Source organism: Prunus avium, chromosome 4, assembly GCF_965620075.1.
Source record: "Prunus avium chromosome 4, drPruAviu1.hap1.1, whole genome shotgun sequence".
Lineage (NCBI taxonomy): Eukaryota > Viridiplantae > Streptophyta > Magnoliopsida > Rosales > Rosaceae > Prunus > Prunus avium.
In genome coordinates this window covers 32,721,862-32,749,131 of record NC_142287.1, presented here as the reverse complement: position 1 = coordinate 32,749,131, position 27,270 = coordinate 32,721,862, and the positions used below count along the sequence as shown (strand labels likewise).

General features: G+C 38.5%; 4 protein-coding genes and 2 pseudogenes across 4 annotated transcripts; 5 read left to right on the top strand and 1 right to left on the bottom strand.

Moving 5' to 3' along the window:
* Positions 1–38: 38 nt before the first annotated feature.
* LOC110774000 ((S)-scoulerine 9-O-methyltransferase-like) lies at positions 39–1,676 on the top strand. The gene is made up of 3 exons (XM_021978518.2): positions 39–957; positions 1,134–1,198; positions 1,349–1,676. The coding sequence occupies exons 1-3, from the start codon at positions 249–251 to the stop codon at positions 1,652–1,654; spliced, it is 1,080 nt and encodes a 359-aa protein (XP_021834210.1). The 5' UTR covers positions 39–248; the 3' UTR covers positions 1,655–1,676.
* Positions 1,677–4,700: 3,024 nt separating this feature from the next.
* Positions 4,701–8,998, top strand: ERD4 (Early-responsive to dehydration stress protein (ERD4)). The gene is made up of 6 exons (XM_021978512.2): positions 4,701–5,262; positions 5,918–6,066; positions 6,298–6,573; positions 6,911–7,755; positions 7,957–8,212; positions 8,346–8,998. The coding sequence occupies exons 1-6, from the start codon at positions 4,992–4,994 to the stop codon at positions 8,721–8,723; spliced, it is 2,175 nt and encodes a 724-aa protein (XP_021834204.1). The 5' UTR covers positions 4,701–4,991; the 3' UTR covers positions 8,724–8,998.
* A 223-nt stretch (positions 8,999–9,221) lies between these two features.
* On the top strand, positions 9,222–14,008 carry LOC110774047 (nucleoporin protein Ndc1-Nup protein). The gene is made up of 4 exons (XM_021978570.2): positions 9,222–9,940; positions 10,716–10,940; positions 12,241–12,621; positions 13,203–14,008. The coding sequence occupies exons 1-4, from the start codon at positions 9,377–9,379 to the stop codon at positions 13,662–13,664; spliced, it is 1,632 nt and encodes a 543-aa protein (XP_021834262.1). The 5' UTR covers positions 9,222–9,376; the 3' UTR covers positions 13,665–14,008.
* A 2,978-nt stretch (positions 14,009–16,986) lies between these two features.
* DLAH (alpha/beta-Hydrolases superfamily protein) lies at positions 16,987–18,814 on the top strand. Its single transcript, XM_021978507.2, has one exon. It carries the CDS (start codon positions 17,217–17,219, stop codon positions 18,759–18,761), a length of 1,545 nt encoding a protein of 514 aa, XP_021834199.1. The 5' UTR covers positions 16,987–17,216; the 3' UTR covers positions 18,762–18,814.
* A 4,031-nt stretch (positions 18,815–22,845) lies between these two features.
* LOC110774072 (phenylacetaldehyde synthase pseudogene) lies at positions 22,846–25,042 on the top strand (annotated as a pseudogene).
* Positions 25,043–25,698: 656 nt separating this feature from the next.
* On the bottom strand, positions 25,699–26,517 carry LOC110774083 (LOB domain-containing protein 10 pseudogene; annotated as a pseudogene).
* Between the last annotated feature and the right edge of the window lie 753 nt (positions 26,518–27,270).

The window sequence follows — 27,270 nt, the reverse complement described above, 5'->3', positions numbered from 1 at the left end:
TATCTTCAAATTCAGGGATATAAGAGAGCATTAATCAAAGGGATTAACTAGGTCCAGCTTTCGTTTTGGTCCGGAAATTAATGTCCACCACGGGAGAAAGTATTGCCTTATCTATCAGTTACACAAAGGAATTAACCTTTCCTTCAATCTTGGCTGGAGTTATGCAAGAAGCTCAACAGTTCTTATAAATGGTGCCCAAGATCCAAGTTAAGCAAAGCTAGCTACAACAAGAACCCAAAACCAGAAACATGGAAAACCAGAGAAGTCTTGAAAATATTATCTCAGCTAGGAGTTTGATAAATTTCATTCCCATCCAAATGACCCTAAAAGCTGCGATTGAGCTAAATGTCTTCAGCATCATAGCCAAGTCAGGGCCTGCATCTCATCTCACAGCAAAAGAAATTGCCTCACAAATTCCAACTTCAAATCCAAATGCAGCTGGGAATTTGGAGAGAATTCTGAGACTGCTGGCTGCCCATTCCCTCCTATCCACAACCCTAAAACCATGCCCAAATGATGAGACATTGCAAGAAAGGGCTTATGGCCTCACAAATGAGACACTCTGCTTGGTTCCAGATGAAAATGGAGTTTCATTGGCCCCATTGATAATTTTGAACTCTGAACTTGAGATTGTGAAGAGCTTGTACATGCTCAAGGACACAGTTCTTGAACCAGACTGCTTGCCCTTCCGCAAGGCCCATGGAATTACCATTTATGAGTACATGTCCAAGAAACCTGAGATGAGCCAATTGTTTAACAAGTCTATGGCTGAAAGTTCTAACCTAAATTTTAGTGAGGTGTTAATGGTTTACAAAGGGTTTGAAGAGGTGAAGGAGTTGATGGATGTAGGGGGTGGCATTGGAACTTCCGTGTCAAAAGTAGTTTCTATGTATCCCCACATCCATGGAATTAACTTTGATTTGCCCAACGTTGTTGCCCAAGCTCCTACATACCAAGGTTAGTAACTTAGTATCATCAAAATTTGAAGACAAATTAAAAGTCAAGATAAGCAGAGAATTCGAATCCAATTTTGGTCACATCTCATGTACACTTTTTTTTCTTCTTTTCTTATGAATTTGACCCATTGTTTGGTTATATTAATCTTAACCAACATGTAAACCTATTACATGCAGGTGTGAATCATGTTGGTGGAAATATGTTTGAGACGATACCAAATGCACAATCAATTATGTTGAAGGTTAGTTTGCTTAGTTCTTAATTATTTATGTCCCTTAAAAATGCTAGCATCAGTTGTTCGTGAGCGCGTGACTGAATATCGGCCATTAATCTATGCACGAGTCATGACCCCACAAACAAACGTAGCTAACTAAATCTACATGGCTTGCAGTGGGTGCTCCATAACTGGGGAGATGATCAATGCAAGAAAGTATTGAGAAATTGTTGGGAGGCATTGCCAAAAAGTGGGAAGGTGATAGTTGTGGAATTTGCAATACCTGAAGAAATGGAGAAGACAAAAGCAGTGTTGAACATAGTAACGTTGGACATCTCAATGATGGCATGCCCTGGCGGTAAGGAACGAACAACAACTGAGTTTGCTAACTTAGCAAAACATGTAGGTTTTGTCGAAACTAAAATTTTTCCAATCTCATATGGGATTTATGTTTTGGAGTTTCTCAAGATAGAAGAAGCATGAGATTAATAGTATAACATTATGATCCTACATATTTTTCTCATTTCCTTAAATTTGCAAAGAGACCCATAGATTTTTTTTTCTTCTCCCTAGTTAAAAACGAAAAGTATAAAAACAAATTTGTGTTTTCCACTGGGACTTGTCTCCTTCTCTGAGAGGAGATACATTCACAAAAAATACAAATAGAAAAACTTATACACACATAACGTACTACCATTGTCAGAAACGTAAGAATTTCTACTTACGAGGAAAGTATTTTCCTTTCCACAGTTTTTTTATAAAAGTCTATATCATTTCTCATCATCTTCACCATAATACTCTAGTAATCTTAATCGCCGTGGTCATATTGATTCGATTCGAATGGCAAGTAAGTACCATTTGAAGATTTCACTGGTTGTACCTAAACCCTCGTCTTGGTTGCTGGCGTACCACACTATTACATTTATGTATTTAGTTTAACTCTTTGTGATTGGTCACTTTCCTGGTATGTCATTTGAGCATTACTGAGAGAAAGATATGAAGCAATCATCGATAAAACCACTGTTCATTGATTTTTGTCAGAATAATAATTGGAAAGCTATATTCTGTTTGCTCATCACTCAAGGAAGCACTACTCATTGTTCTTATTGAATCTCACCATACAATAAATCAATATCAAAGGACTGTTTACGTATGACATACCGTGATTGATCGAGAATATCAATATTCATACAAGTGTTTTTCCATCCTAAAAAATCACTTATAAACAGAAATATTTTTTTATAAAAACAGTTTCAAACGGGCTCTAAAAATATTATCGATTAAATGTCAAAAAATTTGAAACGCATTTTTTTGGGCCACGCAAGCGCACTCTTTTATCTCCTTTATCAGGATCAGGAAGAATTGGGTACCCATTTGTCATTTTGAAATTTATCCACAGCTTCTTTTGGTATCGATAAGATCAAATGGGCACATGTGGCAGCGCCATGTGGGTCGCACCGATTCAGTCCAGTCCTTCTCACGCAACTGCCATTCCCAACCTCCAGGCTGCCCCCACGTGTCCTGGCCCACGAGTCTTCCCCTGTACCACGTGCCACCCAATCACAAGCTCTCCAATAGGACAAGCCAATACGCGAAAACAACACTGACTCGCAGCAGCGGCCAGCGGCCCGGCCCCACCTAAAAATAAAGGGCTAACTCTTATCGGAAAGTGGGTCCCGATTTGGACTGCTTTTCAGATTAATCGCGCAAACGGTCAAAAGAGCACGTACCCTGATATCTGTCGGCAGCACACGATGCTGCCACGTGTCCGATGCTATCAGTGTTTTGCCCTTTTAAGCTGGCAAAGTGGCTAGGCATCTCCACTCGCTCGAGTTGGTGAAGTTAGTCTGACTCGATTTATAAGCTCCCGATGCGACGTCGTACGACGGAATTTGGGCGGACGTGTCGTTTCCGGGTGGAGAGCGTGTGAAAATCTGATCAGCCCATTTGTGAAGGGAAGGGACCCAACCACCTATAAGCCGTAACTTTCGCAACAAGACAGAATTAACCTTTCGGGGCCCAAGTGTGAACCGCAGCTTTCGAGGACCTAAATAGTACAAATCTGTCAAATATTATTTATATAACGGTGTCAGTTTTGATTTGTATATATGATTTCAGATTTGAATTCTCGTAGCACATTAATAGTGTATGTGGAAAAAACTCATCTTTTATTGTAACTTAAATTATCGCTTATACTAAAAAAATATTATAGATATATCCGTGTTATAAATAAGGTCAATCACATACCAATAATGTCGTCCTACGTGACAATTTGACGATCACATTATTTTCGCATTTTCTTCAGAAAGGAGGGTAAGAGATGTTTAAGGAGTGTAGATAACACCCCATACTGAATTTGGTAAGGTAGATTAGAGCACAAACAATTGTGCAATTTTTTTTTTGTTTTTTTGTTGAGAGAGAGGACACAATTATACTTGTCTTAAATAGTTCTGTACAAGTCTTTGCAAATTCCATGCTTTTCTTGCCTTGATTCTCTTCTTACATGTTATATTCTTTTATTCAGATTATTCTGAGCTAAGAGTTCCATAGCAGAATGCTCTAAAATTGGTTTTAGCCATAACTCCAAGCTGCTGACCAAATCCCTCTAAAAACCAAAACATAGCTGTTTTACTTAATTTAATCGCATAAATGTATGGTAGTAGTGATAAGGCCACAATTTATTTATTTCTTTTCTTTAGTGTGAGTGTCTTAAAATAGCAAACTTCGATTAAAATAAATCACAAAGTATAATTCTTAATGGCCATACAGAATCACATAAGATTGTTTTTTAAGTCGAAAGCACTTGATAGAAGCCACTCACCAAACGCCATCGCATCTATAATCTCTTTCACGTAAAGCTATGAAATCAAAAGTTGCCCTAAAGCTTAAAATGACGATTCAAGGCATGCCAAGTTGCAAGTTGACACACAGAGTTTTGTAACTGTAAATTATTGTTCATTTGCTTCCTTCAATGGACGCTTTAAACTCCCCAACGTTACAAAACGTCCATATAAATAAACACATAACTGTCAAATTTATCATATTTAAAGGGATTACTTGTGAAATTTTTTATTTTTACACATTTATGTTTTCTGCAAGCAACTTTTCATCTTTGGGAATAACGGTTCTCAAATTATGAAACATTATTTTACACCTTTAAAAAAACATTAAATTTGACATTTTTTAACATTCATATTGAGGATTGAGCCACAACAGATTATAATTTTTTTATAAAATACAAATATTATAGTTTAGAACTCGAGACCAAAGTGTCATGAAAGTTTGAAATGAAGCCACTAGTTTGCAAGATAAGATGTTTTTCACTGGACTAGACTCCGTTGGCAATAAATTTTATTTTTCGTTTTTGTTTTTTGGGATTTTTTACGCAATGACTGTGAGGAGGCAGGGCAGCCTATTTTTGTCCTTTTAACTAAGCACTCCCACTTCTTGTCCCCCAAAAATAAAATTGCCAACCCAACAGGGGCCACAACAAGCTATTCACACTCGAGATATTTTCGTTTGCTCATTCATTTTGGCTATGGCATTGCCTTTTATGGACTGTAACATCACAACCACCTAAAGCTATCAACCTCCTCAGCCTTTCCTCTTCTTTCCCAACGGTTACTTTCCCTTCCGTCAATTCAATTTCAATGCCGCTATAACGGCTCTGTTTCTCTCTCTTTCTCTTATTTCATTTCCTTTCTTATCTTATTTTCAAGTGTTTTTGTGCATATACATATATGGTCACCTGAACTGTCATTCCAAAAGTGCGTAGAGGAAGAGAAAGTTTGAGTCTTTTGGTGTTTAGAGAGAAACCCAGATGGATCTCACTTCGTTCTTGACGTCCTTAGGAACGTCTTTTGCCATTTTCGTCATTTTGATGTTTCTCTTCAATTGGCTTTCAAGGAAGCCTGGGAACACTGTGATTTACTATCCCAATCGGATCTTAAGAGGCTTGGATCCATGGGAGGGCGGGTCCAAGACCCGAAACCCGTTTGCTTGGATCAAAGAGGCTCTAACTTCCACAGAACAGGAAGTTATCTCCATGTCAGGGGTTGACACTGCTGTGTACTTTGTGTTCTTGAGCACTGGTTTGTCTCTGCCTCTTGTCTGTTTGACAAGTTTAAAAATTACTGTTTCTCTTTTGTTTGTACCTGACACTTTCTGGGTTTTGTTCATTTGCTGAAAGCCTGAAATTATTAGAGCTTTGTTGTTGATTTGGTTGGATGGACTAATTTGAAGGCTACTCTCAGATTTCTATTGTTGCTATTTATGTGAATAGTTAAGGGTTAAGCCTGTTTCTTGTAGCCCTCTTCTCCTCTTCTCCTCTTTTCTGCATTTCATAAACTAGCTCATCAATGAGTAGTGTTCTATCAGCTTGTTTATACCCAAAACACTACTTATTTTAAGGGTCAAGTCTATTTCTTGTAGCCCTGTTCACCTCCTTTTGCATTAATGCATGAGTAGCGTGTTTCCAGTCGGCCTTTACTTTTAAAACTATGGATTTGTGTAAAAATGAATGGAATTTTATGTTGGGATACTGTGCCTTGCAAGGTGAACAAGATATATATGTCATGGGTGAACTTGAACACAGTAGTTGTTACAGGAGAAGCTGTATGCAATGTGGTTATTTTGTTTCCGTGTTTGGGTAAAAACTGTATGCAATGCTTGACCTAAACATGTTAATATTTTTTTGTTTATAAAGTGCAAAATTTTGAAGTTCTAACTTTCCTATTGATGCGCCAGTGTTGGGAATATTGGTTTTATCCAGCCTTATTCTGCTACCAGTCCTTCTGCCAGTTGCTGCCACTGACGTTGGAGACAAGTTATCCATCAATGCCACAAGCAATGGCACTTTTAGTGACCTTGACAAGTTAGCCATGGGACATCTCCAGGTAAGCTATACAAATTTTCATGAATCTCTCGGCCTTTTTCTTCTTTTCCCATGGGATCAAACAACCATTTTTAATTGTGGCAGCTCTGGGTTTTCTTATAATCTTTTCGAATGATATCATTCGGGTTCCAGAGTTGGGAGCTTTTAGTTTTTTAGCTGTTCATGTTAGTGCTAACATGATGAACATGAACTCATACTAACTTTGTTTATGTATGTCTTTTTGGTTGTACAGAAGAAGAGTCCTAGGATGTGGGCATTTCTGATAGGCGTCTACTGGGTTTCTTTTGTTACATATTTCTTGTTGTGGAAGGCATATAAACATGTCTCCGCCCTTAGAGCCAATGCTTTAATGTCTCCTCAAGTGAAGCCTGAACAATTTGCAATTCTTGTTAGAGACATACCTGCTGCTCCTGCAGGTCAACTTAGAAAGGAACAGGTCGATTCTTATTTTAAGACTGTCTACCCCGATACATTTTACAGATCATTGGTGGTCACAAATAATAAAGAGGTATGGTTCTCGATTTGCCTTTTCCTAAGCATTTTGTGCCTTTGTTCTCTGTTATGGGTGTGAACATCTCTGATTGGGTTTGGCTATTCCAGGTTCCTGTTAGGATAGGACTTTTATCACAATTGATATTTTTTCCTTAACATTAAAATTTATTATCTATTTGGGCGTCTGGAATCTTTTTTTGGGTCAGATAAATTCCAATTTTATTTGGAGCATGTAAAAATTCAAGATGCCTAGAGAAAGTACAGTTGATCAGATGATTATCCTTTTTCAATATGACTGCTGATGGTGTGCTTCCCATTTTAGTTCCATTCATGCTAATTTTATTCTTATATAGGTCAACAAAATCTGGGAAGAGTTAGAAAAGTATAAGAAGAAGCTTGCACGTGCTGAATCAATTTATGCAGCATCAAAAAATACTGGCAATGCAGAAGGAAAAAGACCCACTAACAAAACTGGCTTCCTTGGTCTTTGTGGGAATAAGGTGGACAGTATAGATTACTACACTGAGAAGATCAATGAATTAATCCCAAAACTGGAGACTGAACAAAAAGCTACTCTCCGAGAGAAGCAGGAAAATGCTGCTCTAGTTTTTTTCACCAATAGGGTGACTGCAGCTTCTGCAGCTCAGACTCTACATGCCCAAATTGTTGACACATGGACAGTCACTGATGCTCCTGAGCCTCGTCAAGTCCTTTGGCCTAATCTTAAAATTAAGTATTTCCAGAGGCAAGTACGGCAGTATGTTGTGTACATCGTCGTGGCTCTGACCGTTGTGTTTTATATGATTCCAATTACATTTATCTCTGCATTCACAACATTGGACAATCTGAAGAAATTTCTCCCATTTCTAAAGCCAGTTGTGAATCAAGCTGCGATTAAGACAGTGCTAGAGGCTTATCTACCTCAAATTGCACTTATAATCTTTCTAGCTTTGTTGCCAAAGTTCCTTTTCTTTTTGTCTAAGGCTGAGGGAATCCCTTCTCAGAGCCATGCTATAAGGGCTGCTTCTGGGAAATATTTTTATTTCACTATCTTCAATGTTTTTCTTGGAATTACAATAGGGGGAACCTTATTCAAAACATTCAAGACCATTGAGAAGGATCCCAACTCTATTGTCACCTTACTAGCAACTAGCCTACCCAGCAGTGCAACTTACTTCCTCACCTTTGTGGCTCTGAAGTAAGTAACAGTTTACACCTTCTAGCTATTCTTTTTCAGTATCAGAAACTGAAACGAGATTGCAAAGTATCTTATTGTTGGACACTAACGCTTCTTTTAACTGCTATTTGGGGTGAATATAAAGGAGCTTTCATTCTTACTTGTCCACAACAATCATGCCTTTAATAGTGAAGTGATTTTCATAATTTCCATTGATGACAGGTTTTTCATTGGCTATGGTCTTGAACTGTCCCGAATAGTTCCTCTAATCATTTTCCATATAAAGAGGAAGTATCTTTGTAAGACTGAAGCCGAGTTGAAAGCAGCGTGGCTTCCCAGTGATCTTGGTTATGGGACTAGAGTGCCTGGTGATATGCTCATCATTACAATTGTCCTCTGCTACTCTGTTATTGCCCCACTGATTCTTCCATTTGGTGTTCTGTACTTTGGCATTGGATGGCTTGTCCTTCGGAATCAGGTATACTTCTGTCTTCTATGGATTGCCAGTTTCCAGTTTTCAGTTGAAAAACTCTTCATCATTTGTCTATTAGTTTAGGCACAGCCTATGATATATGCAATCGAAAACTAAAGTTTGTTCTTTGATTGAGCAGGCACTCAAAGTTTATGTTCCTGCATACGAAAGCTATGGAAGGATGTGGCCTCACATGCACGTTCGAGTTCTTGCATCTCTGATATTGTACCAAGTTACCATGCTTGGTTACTTTGGTGTGAAAGAATTCGTCTTTGCACCAATCCTAATCGTACTTCCCATCCTGTCCTTGCTCTTTGGTTTCATCTGCAGGAAGAAATTCTACCGGGCTTTCCAAGACACTGCTCTTGAAGTTGCTGCTCATGAACTAAAGGAACTTCCTAACATGGAGCAAGTTTACAGAGCTTACATCCCACCAAGCCTGGGATCCGAGAAGATAGATGATGATCAATTCGAAGATGCTCAATCTCATGTTTCGAGAGGAGGATCATTTGCCTAGTGTATAATATTCAGTCGTGTAGTTTAGAAGTGATTTAGTTTGATTTTACTGAAACTGGTTTGGATTTGGATGATTTGTCAGTTGTTTATAACATGTGATTAGGAACCCCTCAGCATTGCGTTGTTTGTAGCATCTTGGATATATTCCTTGTAATGTTTGTCTGGTGGAATTTCTTTTAGAGTCATGTTTGATGTGAATATGGGTCTCTACCAGGAATTATGTCTGCATTACAGATGATTCATCTCGTCCTTTAGATTTCATGATTTAGTTTGTTACTTTCTTGTTTCCTCTGATTTACAATTTGCAAATTATGTTCCTGTTGATTAAAGCAATCTTGATTCTTATTAAAAAAGAGAGAAAAAAAAAGCATAGCGTTCTTTCTTGCACTCAAGTTCGAATTCGTTAGCTAGATTAGATTAATTTAAAATAATTTATATAATTAAAAAAGAAAATAGTAATAAATATAACTCTTTTTTTTTTATAGAAAAATAAATCCATCAATTAGACCAAGCTAGACTCATAGTTGGCGCCTCTCAGCAGGACCAAAAACCTCAAACGCCACCATAAAACTCTCCATGGAAGATTTCAAAGCCACAACACAAAACCCATTTGTCTGAACCTCCAAAAACCCACACAAAACCCTTTGAAAACCAATGGCTTCATCTTCGCCACCAGGCATGGTGGTCCACAACCGCTTCTTAGGGTTCCTCATATGGCAATCTATCCCCTCCACTGTCATCTTCTTCATCTTCAAAACCCTCTCATCAACCATCTCTTCCACTTCTCACTCCACCGCCAAACCCCCATTCCCATTTGCCCCGTCTGTTTTTGCCTTTGTTACATTCTTGACCTTCCACCTTTCACAGCTTCTCTTCTCCTTCTCACTCTCCCTCATCTCCTCACCCCACCCCCACCGCCTAGCCTCTCCTCTTCACCTCGCTCTCGGCCTCATACGCTTCCTTTTCGTTCCCGGTGGCTCCGATTTATCGGAGTCTCCCGAGTCTCGGGTTCGGGCTAAGTTATCGGTCGGGTTCCTGCTGTTTTTGGCAGCGGCAGCGGTTTCGGGGTTCGTTGCGGTGGTTTCGGTGTGTGTGAAATTTGGTGATGGGGTTGGGGTGATTGGGGCAGTGGGGTTTAGGGGTTTTGTGATGGGTTTGCTTTATGGCTTGTATTATGTCTATTACCGCAGATGGGTCTTCGAGTTTCCCATTATTCAGGTCAGCTCTCAGCTACTTATGTACATCTTTTGAATCTGTCTCCGTCTTCTTCTTTGTCCTAAAAGAAAAATTATGTTATACTTTTTGCTGCTATAGTGTGTTATAGTTTCTGGTGCTATAGCTTTGGTTGCTGGGAAACCTGGAAGTAGCAGAAGTAAAATGCATGGCTGGTTCAAATTGTGCAGGATGTGTAAAATAATGTATCATTCTGTGTTGGTTTTAGTGGAGTAAAGACCCTGGTAGATTACTATGATTAGATGCTCAAAGACCCTGGTCAATTGATTGAAAGTGCAGTTTCTAGATGCACACACAACTAATCATATTTCGATAAATTGCATTCATACCTTAGATATCTAGGATGATTAAGGTAGTTTGATGTTTTGAGATGTAGAGCTCAAAAGGAGGGGGGAGCAAAAGAAAGAAACAATCCAAGTTTTGCTATAAATTGCCAAATCATGTTAAATATGATGAGATGCTATCTATCATTGGGTTCTCTGAGTAATTAAGGGTTTTCCCATTTATAGTGTATATGTTGGAGTATGGAATTCCTCTTTTTTAGATATTTTTACTTTTCTTGTTTATGAGCTTGCAATACGTATTGGATGTAGAAAAATGTTAAATTTACTGGTTGAGAGTTGAGACTGTTTTAGTCGCACTCAGATTTACTAAGTTTTCAGTCTTAATTAATTGTTAGTCTGTTTCAATATCCGCATGTTGCCTTTTGCTTTCTCCTCACACAAGTCATGGCTCTTACTCTAATTGCTTATGTCAACAGCGTCCTCCTTTTTTCAGCTTCAAGATGGGACTCCCTTCGGCTATCACACGATCCTTGAAGCTATCCTGCCTGGCATCTCTATTTTCAGCTTTTCTGGTGGTGTTTCTGCCCCACCAGCTTCATAACCAAGCTACAATCGGAAAGGTCATTGCTGAGCAGATTATATTTTACGTTGGGAGTTTCTTAGTGTTTCTCTGCTGGGAAATAAGTCACCATTTACATCAGGTTTGGTTCTTCAAACATTTTAACATGGTTGCTAATTTTCATTCATGTCAATACTACTGCACATGGTTGACAAAAGCATTGCTGTAGCAGATCAACTAAAATATATATTTTGATGTTTGTTCTGCTGCAAGTTCTTGTTTTTTCAAATACCCACTTCTGTTCATAAATGGTTTGTATGAGCCTAGGTGTATGATTCTTTGAATATAGAAGTACCAGGGTATATGAAAATTTCTTGCGTGTTGTATTACCCCCTTCCAATGCTCTTCATTAGTTCACATCCCCGTACAATTATAAAAATGAATGTGACATAAATGTAACAGAAGTCATGAGTGCAATAAACTGGAGCTTCATGCAGCATAGACCTGTTCAATTGGTTGTTTATTTTTGTTTCTTTCTTATATTTTATATTTCAATTTTGTCTTTCTGATCATATTATGGAATTAAGCTATTTTTTACATTGTCAAGTAAATAATTGACTGGTTTCTTCTTCTATGCCTTTTTATGGCTTTTCATATTGGTGGATAAACAATATTTTAAGCCTTTTCTTGTTGCCAATTTGGATTCTTAAATTAAGTGCTATCGAGAATTATCTCAATGCTGTGCTACTTTAAAATGACTGCATCTCATATGATTGCAATAGGGTCCTTGTGGGTATGGTGTTGGCCTTGAACCTTCAGACTTCATTCTCCTTGGACATGTATTTGACAATTCTGAGATGTTTCTTCTTTCATTCACTAATACTTCGTAATGATCTTAACTCCTAAATGCCTGTGCCCTATTTCTGTGTCCATGCTTCACAGCTATGTTACTTATGTAAAATTTCCTTTGGTGCAAATTTAAGAAATGTTCTTATATGCCCTGTATAATTCAGTTTAATACGTATTTCCTAGTTTCTTCCTAATGTTAGAACCCGTCAAAGAAACATCATTTATAATTTGAACCTAAGCTAAATCAAGTGTTTGGTGTCAGTAGTTTTTGATGGAATTTTTATATGAACTTAGCTACTTTTCTAGGATGTGAACTTAGCTGCCAAATGACACTAGAAAACTTGTATCTCGTTCATATACATGCTATATGGGAAACTTTATAAATCATGCAGTTTGATCTCTTATACTTTTTATTCTTTTTTGGTTAAAGAATTTGTGTACATGGGTGCTATTACGTCTGCTATTACAAATGGTCTGGATTAATTGAATCAGCAGTTTTCCTGTTCATGTTATATACTGCCCTTCCTTTGATAGTAAACCATGGCTGTCTTCTAGTATCAATCTATATTTTTTGAAATTGTGTTGGAATCTAGGTGCTTCATACAAAGAGGTTCGTATTTGCACCACCTAAAGGATCAGCAGCAGCAGAAACAAATCCAAGTGAGCATCTTCTTGCAGCTCTGGAAGAAAGCAGTCCTAATTCTCTTCTCCAGTATCTTGCATATCTTGATCTCTATATGGTTTGTGAGAATAATGTTGATACTTGGCGGCGAGCTGCATTTTTTGAAGAAAGTGGTGAAACTTACAAAAGAGTTATATCTGTATGCTTGCGGCCTCTGGAGCAGCTTGCATCAAAGTTGGGCGAAGGCTTGGAAAGTTCTGTTGAAAAAAGCTCCCAAATATCCAATCAGTTACTGTCACCAACTGACCAGCGACTAGACCCAAAATACTCTGAGCCATTGAACAACTTCCAGGTAAACAGATACTTTCTTGATTACACTTGTGGATACATGCCTACAAGTGTGTGCATTATTATTATTATTTTTCCGGTGTATGTCATACTTCATTTACTCGAACTGTGAACTAACATCATGCATGGAGTTATCCGTACATATTTTATGATAAAACAACATGGTACAGGTACTTTCCCTCCTTTCCTTCAGGGCATTGTTAATTATTATTAGTAGGAGCCAATTCCTCACAAAAGGATAGTCATTATTCTCATTGGCTGGTCGCAATAACTTGGAGTTAATGCATGTGAAGAACAATGGTCCAATCTTCAGCATTCTTTATCATGAGGCTTTAAATAGTGTTATTGAATATTAAAAATATCGTCAATTGTTTTTGCTAGGTATTAGTTGGTCCATGTCTGGAGATATATGAGCCTCTAGGCACAATATTACTGAAATGAATATGCATAGAGATTCTTGATGATATGTTGATGATTTTCTATAGAAAAAGTGGGAAAAGAAATGGGTAAACTAAATCGACAATATCTTTGATTTCTCATCAACTAAAAAGTCTAATAGTTATTTAATTTTGTCCTCTTATGCAGCTATATGCGTGGTGTGCCTGGACGGCTGCCTCACTGACTACATGCTCACACAGAGAGGACAGATTTGGGGTTGCCCAGCTTTCTGGCAGTAATGCTGCTGTGATCTCAACACTGATTTCTTGTCTTCTTGCTATTGAAACATACATGGGGAAGAAGACCAATTTGCAATCTGCACAGCATTTTATGGGGTCGACAGGTTTTAAATTGAGAACCTCGAGTACGGGGAATATTGGCATGGGTAAAAAGAGAGCTGGCCCCCTTCATTCAAAAGCATATGCCATTGCTGATGTTCTGAGGAACTCAATCTACCATGTTGTGTCTACTTTCCATGATCAGATGGCGAGCAGTGCTAAAAAGGGTCTTCTTGAGAAGGATTGGATCATCAGTGACAAGCCTCCTTTTGGAGAACGCGAGCATCTCGTGCAGAAATTGCATCTTTTCCTGGACTTTCGAACTAGCTAATTGCTTGTCAATTTCCTGGGATTCAAACCTCTTCTTGCCTATTGAATCATTGGACTTGGGGCGGCATACATATGAAGAGCTGGTTTTGTTTCTTAACCTAAGTGAGTGGTGGGTGGAAAGCTGAAGGAGATAACATCATATTTATTACAAAGTAAAACCAAATGGATCCTATGAATTAAGCTGTATGGTTGATAGAAGGCACTTGCATCAACTGTTATACCGAAATCAAAGGTTTTTCCCACCCTGTTTTCTTTGTGTTATAGCCGGGTTCGAATTAATTTTGCTTTACTCAAACTATGGTTAACAACTGAATGAAGTATTGTCAATTGAAACACTTTTTTTCATTTCTTGTTTTGGTTGCTTGTTTTTGGTGATATATGTGTGGGTGGAAGAACCAGAACAAAAAGGTTAGGCTAGGTTAGGTATGCGCCTAGAGCTTCCCTGTTGCCTCTGTTGCCATGGATTGAGGCTTTTTGTGGGTCAACTTTGATTAAGTATATTGTTAGTGACCTTCATTTTATTATTGTTATTATTTGAGTATAAAATTGCACTTATAGGCCATGTTTGGTATGCCTCACTATGCCTCATTGGACTGGACAATGTTACATAATACTTGAAATCCTTGACTCGCTTGTCTAATATAGCGATGCTGAAATGTGGTTCGCAAAATAGTGAGAGCGCTATTTTGAACACGCGAGTCTGACCCTTGGCTTGAATCAAAACCCCACCACCACAGACCCAATCGAAACTTGCTGATGAGTCTCTCAATTAACTCTAGTTGACGCTCCAAGTTGGCTTGGGCTAGTCAAAAGGCAGATTGATATATAGACAAACTCAGGAAACCAACAAAACCAAAAAGTTCAATATCCAATACTGAAAGGGAAGGAAGAAGAGCTTTCTTAGTGGCGTTCAAGAGACATAGAAAGAGCTCAAATCAATGAGTTGGCTCTGTCATCTAGCAAGTCTCTGCCAATAAAGACCTGCAATAGTAGAAGGGGATGGGGAAGCAGATCTAGCTAGCCCATAGGCCAGTTGAAAGGCCCTAAATCAAAACTAGGGAGGCTAGGGAAGCAAGCTTCCTTATTTTTTCCGCCGCAGGGAGATGAAGGTTTTGGGTTAGTCTGGAGAAATAGGGTGGTTTCGAGAGATAAAGAAAAAAAAGCGTTTTTTTTTTGTCAGAGTGGAAAAAGAAAGGTAGGTAGGAGGTTTCGAGACAGAAGAAAAAAAATTGTTTTTGAATGAAATAGGAAAAAATAAGAAGAAGAAAATGATAACAAAAAGAAAAGAGAGGGAGTGAGAAGAATAAGTAAAAGAGAGAAAGAAAAGAAGAAGAAAACGCTAGAAAAAAAAAACAAAAACAGAAAAAGAGAGAAATTAATAAAATAATTACTTTTTAGTTCGACACAGCACTAAACATAGGTCTTCACTATTTTTACAATCCAGCTCCTTAGAGCATCCACAGTGGGGGGGGGGGGTGTATTTTCGGGGGTGTAAAGCCACTTTTACATCTTCTTTACACCTCCGTGGGGTGTAAATACGGTTTGTGCTCCAATGAGAGGGTGTATTTTCGGGGGTGTAAAGCCACTTTTCTCCATTTTCCCTCACCTTTTTGCAGTTGGGTCCCACCTGCAAGAGATGTAAAAAAAGATGTACAATTGCATCTAAATATATATCTCCAAGGTGGTGATGTTATTATACATTCATATACACCCCCCCATTGCGGGTGATTCCGATCACAATGGGTGTATATTTAACATACACCTCCTTATACACCCCCCACTGTGGATGCTCTTAGTCTGACGCAACACCAAATGTAGCTCAGTACTTAATCCAGCTTAGGCCAATCCGAACTGATCCAAGACAGTCCTAGGATTTAGTCAAGTCCATGATAGTCCGCCGTACCAAACGACCCCATAAGTCGCAATTTGAAGCTTATGTTTCTAATTAAACTGTAATTATACATGGAAGAACGTGATTAAATTTATGGGAGATTCACTATTATACCCAATATAGGAGCTCAAATTATAAAAGCACCCTATATGAAATGGATTTTAGAAACATACCCAAAGCCTATTTACAACAAAACAAAAAAGCTTTTAACTTCTTTTAAATTACAAAACTGCCGTTGATTTCTTAAAACAAACCCAACCTCAAAACCTCATAAAAAAAGCCCAAAACACTCAATAGGGCATTAAAGTAATTTAATAATCAAAATTAAATTCAATAGGACCAACTGTCATTTTTTGGGTTTGTTTATAAAAATTAAATTGTGTAGGATTTATCTATGTTATTAGTAATAAGAATGGGTATATGACTAAATATCTCTATATTTATCTATATATATAAAGCAAAAGGCGGAGAATGGTGAAACATTCAAAATACCATAAAATACCCTTGGTTAATGCAAACATTAAGAATTGAAATTATTAATTAAATGAGGATAATATGGTAAATTCACACTTTTTCAAATTAAAAAAATTTAAAATTAAAAGAAAAATCAGATAATGGATCCTCTTTTTATGGAACACAACTACCCATTATCTTTTTTTAATTCTAAAATAAATTTTAAAATTAAAAAAAAAGGCCTCTTGCAAGCGCGGAAGTGCATGTAGAGAGGCTAGTATATATAAAGCAAAATGCAGAGAATGGTAAAACATTCAAAATACCAGAAAATGCCTTTGGTTAATGCAAATATTAAGAATTGAAATTATTAATTAAATGAAAATAATATGATAAATTCACACTTTTTCATATTAAAAAAATTAAAAATAAAAGAAAAATCAGATAATAGATCCTATTTTTATGGAATACGATTACCCATTATCTTTTTTAATTTTAAAATAAATTTAATTTTTTTAAAAAAAAGTCTGTCGTGGAATCATGTGTAAAGAGGCTAGTGAGTGTGGTGTGAAAAGAAGGGAATGGATTCCATGACTACGTGTTGAAAGTCAAAAAGTCATTTGGTTGGTACTTTTTCTCATGCGTGTTTATCTTTTCTTTGTTCTATATGTTGCCCCTTTGCCTTGAAGTTGCCATGGTTTGTCTGCCTATGCATTGCCCTCATTGTTTTAAAATATTATCAATGCCATTATATAGCTTTTCTAAGTGGCAGTCTTGGTAATTTCCTCTATGATCAGGGTCAACCTTTGAGAGCTTGGGTTGTTAGGCTGGGTAGATTGGGATTTACATATGTGACCATGTCTACAACCGGAACAAGTCCAAATTAAATAAAAATGGTCAATCAACATACAAATATTTCTATATCTTGAGTCTTTCAACCCACGCGTGACACATTCATTATTTAATTCCCATTTTCTTGACATGATTGTTGAGTCTTCTATCCTTCCCTTTGTATATAAATTGATCCCTTTGTTCCCCATTCTCTCATTTCAAACCTCTCAGTTCCTTCATCTTCTAAGCTTAATTTTCAATCCATAGGAGCTCGTAACTCAAGGGGTAGAGCACTTAATCTCTACATCCACCACAAGAGTTCGAGTCCTAATTTTCCGGCCTGTGTGCTTTGAAATTTGAGCAGCATCAACAAAGTCAACCATGGCACTTTCAAGTATGATGTACACCCTTCTTCCGGTCACTAAAGCTGCCTCCGGCGCAACCCGGTTTTCCTTAATCCGTTCTAGTCATCATCAAGAAGCTGTTCTTGATCACCAGCAAACAAAGACATCAAACAAAGCCAATCGTCTAGCTGAATCACTAGCCCATCTCCTTCACCTTCATATCGATACCCCTCCAAGAACCAACACTCACTCTACTAATTGGAATTTGTTTACTGAAGAGAAAATTTCAACTCCCACAACTTCCCCAAAGGAAAGCATATCAGAAAAATGGCGTGAAATTCATGGCTCAAATGATTGGGAGGGTCTTTTGGACCCTCTGCACCCTTGGCTAAGAAGAGAGATTGTCAAATATGGTGAATTTGCCCAAGCAACATATGATGCTTTCGATTTCGATTCATTCTCAGAGTACTGTGGGAGCTGCAGGTACAACCACAAGAAGCTTTTTGATGTGTTGGGTCTAAGCAAAAATGGCTACACAGTGAGCAAATATATTTATGCAATGTCTCACATCGACATGCCGCGTTGGCTGGAGAGGTCGCATTTGGCTGAAACCTGGAGCAAACACTCAAACTGGATGGGATTTGTTGCTGTCAGTGACGATTTGGAGACAAGAAGGATTGGAAGGAGGGATATTGTGGTGGCTTGGCGCGGGACGGTGGCGCCATCTGAGTGGTATGAGGATTTTCAGAGGAAACTGGAGCCAATTGGGCATGGAGAAGCCAAAGTTGAACATGGGTTCCATGGCATTTACACAGCCAAGTGTGAGACTACAAGGTACAACAAGTCCAGTGCCTCAGAGCAAGTCATGAAAGAAGTGACAAGGCTGGTGGAATTTTATAGAGCACAAGGTGAAGAAGTGAGCCTTACAATTACAGGGCACAGCTTGGGTGGTGCCTTGGCTTTGCTCAATGCTTATGAAGCCGCAGAAACAATTCCTGGCCTTCCCATCAGTGTGGTTTCCTTTGGTGCACCTAGAGTTGGCAATATTGCCTTCAAAGATGAGCTCAACCAAATGGGGGTTAAAACCTTGAGGGTTGTGGTGAAGCAGGACATGGTGCATAAAATGCCAGGGCTTGTTTTGAATGAGGGTCTGCAGAAATTTGATGACATAACAGGCACACTGGATTGGGTTTACACACATGTTGGAGCTGAGCTGAAGCTTGATGTTGGTTCGTCGCCTTACCTCAAGCATGGCGGGTTCAATTTGCCGGGATTTCATAGCCTTGAGACCTACCTTCATCTTGTGGATGGTTTTCTAAGCACAGAAACTACTTTTAGGTCAAATGCTAGGAGGGATGTTGCCTTGGTGAACAAGGGATGTGACATGTTGGTGGATGATCTTAGAATCCCACAATGTTGGTACCAATTGCCACATAAGGGACTAGTTTGTAATGCTCATGGGAGATGGGTAAAACCCAAAAGAGACCCTGAAGACATACCTTCACCTACAAGAGAAGCACAAGCACAAGCACATGCTCTTCAAGTAGAGATGATGGAATCAGATTATGCACTTTGTTTTTAAAATTGTAAATTTTGACAGTTAAAAACTTGAAATGTCTCCGCATTTTGTGACCATTTCTTGGCTCTTTCATCATGGATCTCTCACAAGGTTTAAGAAATATGATGAACTTATTATAATCTAGTTTATCATGCAGCATCAACAAACACCCAAAACACAAGTTGCTGATGCCAATTAGAACATCTGCCAAAAGAAATCTTTGCAAAATTAATCATTTTTTTTAAATAGACATAATTTCATATAATTTAAAATCACAATTATACATCAACTAATGGGTACAGTCTTAGAGTCTTAAGAGTAAAAACTATTGTATGTCCTTATTGCAACTTGTGGGTCGGTTGTATAAGAAAGACTCAATTAAAACCTATTTAGACTTAAAATTGAAAATAAATAAATACCACCTAACAGCCAATTTCTAGCCACCAAAGTTGATACGCATCTGGTCTATGTATCTGACTTCAACCTGTAGTTTGCCTACTATGTACTATGTATCTGCCTTCAACCTGACCCTGGAGAGAATTGGACTACGTAACAACTAGATATGAGTTGGGATTAACTGTTATGGCTGACACTAATTTATGCAAAGTACCCGAACCCTAACGCATTTAGCCGAACTGGGTTCTACACGCTGATAAATTGTCTGCTATGATACCATGCTAATATTAGGTACTATCAGGTTAAAAAGTAATGTACACTTGTACCTTGAATAATAAAGAAAAATGTTGAATAATCTAGAAAAATATAGATAAATTGAGAGAAGTTGACAAGTTAAAGTCATTCGAAACATCCTACTAATTATATAATGTATTGTAACTAGATAATTCTAGATTTATTGTACAACTAGTGGCTGAAAATGACTTTGGAAAAGTCGATTACTGTGCAACCAACTTGTCCAAAGCCATTAGCATAGATATATAGGAAAATGCTAGAGGCACCAACTTTGGGCACCAACTTGCTCACCAACTCTCTAATAGAGCGTGGGACCCGTTGTATTGGCGGGCTCCACCTCTATTAGAGAGTTGGTGAGCAAGTTGGTGCCCAAAGTTGGTGCCTCTAGCACCACCCAGATATATAAGCTATCAACCCACTTATGTATTTAAGCAAAAAAAGCTGAAAAACTACAGCTGTCCAATTCATGCAATCATCAAACTCAAGTCTCTAAAGCTTTGTAACTAATTTCCTCCTTCAATCAAATAAAATAAAGTTACCATGTTACTCTTTTAAAAAGTTATCTATTCCATATCAAGCTATTGTCCTATTCTATGTTACTCTTTTAAAATCATTATGAAATCCGAACTCCCATAATGAAACTTTATTAATCAACCTCATCCGAACTTTTCCTTATTATACCCAAACTAATCTCTCGAAAAGCGTGCCTATTGGCACGGTGAGCGAGGAAGTATCCTCACCGATAAACAAGAACAAGTGAATATATATATATATATATATATATAAGTATCACACCAAGAAGTTTGTACCGAGGAAACAACCCAACCGGGGGATTGTTTGACTAGTCCACATGGAAGAATCCTCAATTGATCATGTGGCTAGGGAACAAGCCGTCCAACTGAGACTAAGCTCACTAACACGTATAGCAGAATCCTCAATACTTGTACGCATGTGACAAGTCCTACGCGCGCAGATTATCCCACTAAGGGTCTACGAAACACCCCGTCAAGGGTGCCAGGGTTCCAATATATCCAAGTATCTCATCATTCAAACACCAAAGTTCCAAATCCGAGGAGGTACATAGGATGATGCTTATAACACTTCAAACTGACATAACTATAATCCACTCTCTTTCACAATCTCAAACCAACACCACACGTACCCAACACATAACCAATCATAGATAGGAATTCTCGAAAATATTATATATCAACTCAAGATACTTGCAATATGCCAAAACCCAAATATATTTCAAAAATAAATAGAAATATCATGTTCCAACAATTAATGAGATAATAAACTCAATAAACCATTAAATCATCATGCTTAATTTTTCGTCTTAAAAATAATGTTATCATTTGAAAACAATGTCCACTCACAAGTAGTCCCATGCTGCTTGACCTTGAGAGGTAGTACTTATTTCATAATACGAGTACGAAATTAATATAAAACGCTTTGAATGAGAACTTTAAATTAAAATCCTAGTTTCCTGGGTTTCAAGTAAGTGTACGAGAAACGAGACGTTCCTAAAGTCCAATTACGTGTTTCGGATGATAGGTTTGAGCCGGAGGTTCCGGGCCATCAAACTTTGGCTTGTGCTTATAAGCTATATAGGGTGAACAACCTTAGGAACTTCATCAGGAGCGATGTGAAATTAACTAAGTTGTTTGAAGGGCTTGTGGGGATGGACAAAAGGTTTGAGGTTGTGGTCCCTAGGAAGTTCTCTTTGGTGTGTTTTAGGGTTTCACCATCAGCAATTAGTAAGGCTAATCCAAGCCCAAGTGATCATGATGAGTTGTTAAATGGTGGAAAATGTGTAGTTAACGAGGTGAATTGCAAGTTGTTGGAGGCGATTAATGGGTCGGATCGGGTGCACATGAGCCATGCTAGGGTTGGAGGGATGTATGTGTTACGTTGCGCAATTGGAGCAAGTCTCACTGAGGAAGAGCATATAGCCATGGCTTGGAAGGTGGTGCAAGAACATGCAGATGCCATCCTCGCCACCATGGCCATGAGGTCATGAGAATACTTGTAGGCAAAGCAATTTGAATCATGGGGTTCAAACTATATATAGTATACACATATAGATAGTAGGTAACGTTCCTTGGAACAATTTGTTTTGCAGATGGCAAGCTCTATCCACAATATATTCCAATAAATTAGAACATGTTCTCAAATTTTACAATAATAAACTTGGACCAGGGTTTTCTTAAATTTCAAATATTTTGTGTTTTCAGAAGAGTTAATATAATATTATTAGCTCCTCAATCACTTCATTCCATGAGGGTCGAAGACGCGATCGATGATGGATACCCAGATTGTTTACGGAGAATGTTGTATGAAAATATATATTTTCTTATCACTACAGCTGAAATAATTAATTACTGCTTGCTTATTAGTAACCAAGGTATAAATGTCAAGGCGAACCCCCGCAACAACAACGAAAATAAATTGGAAAAGAAGGAGCCTAACACACAAGGCTCTAAATTGTTCCCAGGTCTTGTCTTGCGTAATCTTAGATATGGTTTGTAAGAAAATGAAAGATGATACAAGCAAATAGAAAAGTGTTAGCTCGACGATTAATTAGCATAAACTTTAACTTTCAATCAGATTTCCAGAGTTTAGAGTAGTCTTTCTTTAACTCGAAAGCCTACGCACGCTCCCACATCTTCATCAAATCTCATACACGGATTTTTCTTTCATTTTCAATTACAATACACATAGTTGTAAACTTTCTGTATAGCAAATTCATATATATATAGTTTTCATGGCTCAAATGATTGGGAAGGTCTTTTGGACCCTCTGCAAATTCATATAGAAAGATACTCAAAAAAAAAAAAAATAACTATAACTGTGCAAAAGAAAAGATCGATGCATGAAATCGAAGAGTTTCAATTTTTTGTTTCATGATTCCACCTCAAGCATAAAAATAAAAATTCAATGTATAAGAAAGAGACTCAATTAAAACCTATTTAGACTTAAAATTAAAAATAGATAAAGATCACCTAACTGCCAATTTCAAACCAAATTAAACAAAACCACAACATAGAGAGCAGGCATATACAAGAACTCAAATGTTGTTTGGTGTTGTTGTGAGATCGCATCAATTAAAATGAATGGATGGGAATTGTGCTATAAACAAACAAATGTCCACTAAGACCCTTCAGAGAATTGGACTACATAACAACTAATTTGGGCAAAATACCCCAACCCTAAGACAAAAGGACAAAATCCGATACTCCTAACATTCAACTCAAAACCAATTAGCAATAAGGGATTTAGCCAAACTGGGTTCTACACGCGGATAAATTGTCTGCTATGATACCATGCTAAAGTTAGGGCATTCAACCTAAACTTAGTTGGCAATAAATAGAGAAGTTGCAGATCTCCTTTAATCTAAATATAAGGCTTAGAGCTACAAAACCCCTATATGTATATATATAACCATTCTGATTTCACTAAGTGGAAGGAACTCAATAGTACTCTTATTTCACTCTTCCAAATTCCAATCCCAGCCCTTGCTGTGTGTTTCTCATTCCAATATTACATCCAAATGGGTAGCCTAAATTTCGACCATCCACAAAAAAACAACTCTGCCCACATGTCTGGCCCTCTGGACCTTGTGGAGTTGAGAAGACAAGGCCACATGATGATAGATTTCATTGCTGATTATTACCAAAACATAGAGAAACACCCAGTTCTTAGCCAAGTCCAACCAGGCTATCTCAAACAACGCTTGCCAGAATCTGCCCCATACAACCCTGAACCCATTGAAACCATCCTCCGAGACGTGCAGGATCACATTGTCCCTGGCCTAACACATTGGCAAAGCCCTAACCACTTTGCCTACTTCCCTGCAACTATCAGCACCGCAGGGTTTCTCGGCGAAATGCTCACCACTTGCTTCAATGTTGTGGGGTTCAACTGGATGGCATCCCCAGCTGCAACTGAGCTCGAAACCATTGTCATGGATTGGCTTGGAGATATGCTCAAACTTCCCAACTCTTTCCTCTTCTCCGGCACCGGTGGCGGTGTGTTGCATGGAAGTACTCATGAGTCTGTCGTTTGCACCATGGCAGCTGCCAGGGACCAAATCCTGAGCCGAATTGGTGAAGAGAATATAGGGAAACTTGTGGTGTACGGCTCTGATCAAACACATAGCGTCATTCAAAAAGTGTCCCAAATTGTTGGGATCCCATCAAAGAACTTCCGGGCCATCGAGACCACAATATCATCATCCTTTACACTGTCCCCTGAAACCCTACGGTTGACTGTTTGTTCAGACATGGAAGCTGGGTTGGTTCCATTCTATCTATGCGCCACCGTGGGAACAACCGCAACCACAGCCGTCGATCCACTGGGGCCACTCTGCGACGTGGCAAAAGATTACGGCATGTGGGTTCATGTGGACGCTGCATATGCCGGAAGTGCTTGCATTTGCCCCGAGTTTCGGCAGTATATCGATGGCATTGAGGGTGCAAATTCGTTCAGCCTTAATGCGCAGAAATGGTTCTTTACAGCTCTGGACTGTTGTTGCCTTTGGGTTAAGAATCCGAGCGCGTTGACAAAATCAATGTCAACAGATCTTGAGGTGTTGAGGAACAAGGCCAGCGAGTCGAAGCGAGTGGTGGACTTCAAAGACTGGCAAATAGCCCTAACTCGGAGGTTCCGGGCCATCAAGCTATGGCTTGTGCTCAGGAGCTACGGGGTGGCTAATCTTAGGAACTTCCTCAGAAGCCATGTGAAAATGGCGAAGCGTTTCGAAGGGCTTGTGAGGACGGACGAAAGGTTTGAGGTTGTGGTGCCTAGGAATTTTGCTTTGGTGTGTTTTAGGATTTCACCTTCCGCAATTAGTAAGGCTAATCCAACTCCAAGTGATGAGAAATGTGTAAACGAACTGAATTGCAAGTTGCTGGAGGCGATCAATGGGTCGGGTCGGGTGTACATGTCTCATGCTGTGGTTGGAGGGATGTATGTGTTGCGTTGCGCCATTGGAGCAAGTCTCACTGAGGAAAAGCACGTAGCAATGGCTTGGAAGGTGGTGCAAGAACATGTAGATGCCATCCTCTCCCTCACCATGTATTAATACATGATGAGGGAGAGGATGACATTTGTACATAGTGAGGGAGATAACGTTCAAAATCCTTCAAAAATTTTCAAAGATTTTGAATTATGGGATTCAAATTATTAGTAGGCGATAACGTTCCTTGGAACATTTTGCTTTGAAGATGGCCAAAGCTCTATCCACAATAGATTCCAATAAATTATAACAACAACGAAAATATATAAATTGGAAAACAAAAAAGAGCCTATTGAGACACATAAGGCTCTAAAGAGTTCCCAGGTCTCGAGTAATCTTAAATATGGCTGTACGAAAATGAAAGAGGAGACAAAAGGAAGAGAAAGTGTTTGCTCAACGATTAGCATGAACTTTACTTTTCAATCACATCACCAGAGATAGAGTAGTCTTTCTTTTAACTCGAAAGCCTACACTCTCACATCTTCATTAAATCTCATACATGGATTTCTCTCTTTCATTATGTATCTTCATCCGTGTACTAGACGTACAAATTAAACTGCATAGAAAGGAGGAAACATGGGAAAAATTCGTTAAATTGGTTGCGATAGCGTTAAGTTCTGTATAGCAAATTCATATAGTTTCATGCAATCAGTTACATAGAGCTCCAATTTTCCCAAAGGCCATATTTTTTTCTTCTTTAATTATTCCTCTAATCGCGTATGCCATAAGAATAAAACTAGATGCACCAAATGTAACAAGAGAGACTGTTAATGTCGAAGAAGGGGGGCCAGCATCAAAAGGGTGCAAGAGTATAAATAGAGACATCAAAATATTAGTGAATGTTTGAGAAACTTGACCAAGAGTATGGGCTTTCCTGATTATGAATGTTTGAGAGAAAGTTGAGAGCATCTAGATCATGACACAAATTAGATCTGATAAGTTATCATGATTGGTTTTGTGTTTCCTTTTCATAACATATATCAGAGACTGCTAATTTATATATTCACAAAATGAAAAAAACCAAATTACAACTTTATTCATTGACAAATTCAAAACACCGAATTCAGCAATATAATTTGTGAGTTCAGAAACTAACTTTAGACCACAATAATTCCAAGAAAGAGAGACTCTTCTCTCAGAAACATCAAAAAGGGAAAATATAAACACACATTCAATTAATAAAATAAGTTAGAAACTAGTGTTCTACATACCAAGGATGGGAACTCTTTTATTGAAGAAGGCAGGCAAGAGATGCTCAACTCTCCTCCCCTTCCGATTTCAGCTGTGATTGCTGGGCCTGGTGTGGCTGGAGCATGAGTTGAGCCTGAAGCTGATAGTCAAGAGAATGCTGATGATGTGTAGCAGCAGCTGTTTGCTGTGGTTGAATCTGGTGGTTATAAGGGTTATTGTCAAAGCCACCACCCAAACCCAAAGAACCAGTTGACACCACACCATTAGTACCAGCAGCTGCATGCATCTGATTAAACCCATTTCCAGTAACTGAATTGGCCGCTGCCGCATCCATCCCATTCACATTAAACCTCACAAGCTCTTGCTGATGAGCCTCGAACAATTGTTGTTGTTGTTGTTGTTGTTGCTGCATTAGCTGTCCTCCGCTGCAACCATGTTGGGGCGGAGGACAATTGGAAATCCCCAACATGGGCACAGACCCATTTACGTCTGTTTGTTGGGAAGGATGAAAAACTGGTATCATCAATGCCTGAGGGCCAATGTAGGCAGATAAGTCCTTCTTGGCATTGTAGAGATCAGTCTGGATTTGCTTGAGCTTGCCCTGGAGAATTGAGATGAAACCCACACAACCGTACACTGGGTCCCTGAGGCGGGCCTCCGCCTCATAGGCCAGTGAAGTAACAGCGTCTTCACGGTGGGCTGCGTTGAGTTCATTCAGGATCTTGGCGACGTTGCTCGCGCCATAAACCCGGTGGACATTTGCGAATTTCTGAGGCTGGTCGGGTGGGAAATAAGGCGCGAACACGCATTCTTGCGTGCATTTTCGCCGTAGAAACTTGCACGCAGCACAAGGTGAGTGAGTGTTTGATGACATTTTTTTTGTTGGTCCTTAATTTTTCACGACAAACTGCCATGATAAATTAAAACAGGAACAAAAATGAGTTATCGTTGTTCAAGAATTTACCACAGAAAAGATAAAATGGAAAATACAAGAGAATTAATCAAAACCTAATTAACCCTGAATTTGATCCATTTCTTGATCCGTCATTCTTTACCGAATGATGAAAATAGTGTAGAACCCTAGAGAGAAATTCTGAGAGTTAATTTGAGAAAACCCTAACCCTAGCTATGAAGAAGCAGAGAGGAATTAATAAATACCCTATAGTAGATAGATGGGCGAAGCGATCAGAAGGTCAGTGTGTCCACCATTTGAAACTCGCTTTGCCGTGTTGGTCTGGTTGGTCTTTGGATGAGAGGAAAATAACAGCAAATTATATTAGAAGGGAGTGTTTAAAGAGAGTGAAGAGGGGAAGAGAGGCGAGAGAGAGAGAGAGAGAGTGTGTGTGTGTTTTATTTACTTAATTATTTACTTTTTGCTGTATAACTGTGAAAATAAACATGGCTAATTATCTCAGTCTATATATATATATATAGGAAGTATGTAGGTGTGCAATGTATGGTATATTAATATATGAGGCATTATACCATATATAAGCCGAAGTCGACGATATCATAGCATACTTAATAAGGTAACCCAAAGTCTAAGTTTAAATCGTCTCTCCCTTTGCATTTATTCAAGTATTTAGATTAAAGTTGCGCTAATGAAAAAAGTACATAGATTATAGTATGTTC

Coding starts and splice junctions, on each gene's coding strand:
- LOC110774000 (XM_021978518.2), top strand. CDS start 249: ATGGAAAACCAGAGAAGTCTTGAAAATATTATCTCAGCTAGGAGTTTG. Junction 958..1,133: donor CCAAGCTCCTACATACCAAG/GTTAGTAACTTA, acceptor TATTACATGCAG/GTGTGAATCATGTTGGTGGA. Junction 1,199..1,348: donor CACAATCAATTATGTTGAAG/GTTAGTTTGCTT, acceptor CATGGCTTGCAG/TGGGTGCTCCATAACTGGGG.
- ERD4 (XM_021978512.2), top strand. CDS start 4,992: ATGGATCTCACTTCGTTCTTGACGTCCTTAGGAACGTCTTTTGCCATT. Junction 5,263..5,917: donor CTTTGTGTTCTTGAGCACTG/GTTTGTCTCTGC, acceptor TTGATGCGCCAG/TGTTGGGAATATTGGTTTTA. Junction 6,067..6,297: donor TAGCCATGGGACATCTCCAG/GTAAGCTATACA, acceptor TTGGTTGTACAG/AAGAAGAGTCCTAGGATGTG.
- LOC110774047 (XM_021978570.2), top strand. CDS start 9,377: ATGGCTTCATCTTCGCCACCAGGCATGGTGGTCCACAACCGCTTCTTA. Junction 10,941..12,240: donor TAAGTCACCATTTACATCAG/GTTTGGTTCTTC, acceptor GTTGGAATCTAG/GTGCTTCATACAAAGAGGTT. Junction 12,622..13,202: donor AGCCATTGAACAACTTCCAG/GTAAACAGATAC, acceptor CCTCTTATGCAG/CTATATGCGTGGTGTGCCTG.
- DLAH (XM_021978507.2), top strand. CDS start 17,217: ATGGCACTTTCAAGTATGATGTACACCCTTCTTCCGGTCACTAAAGCT.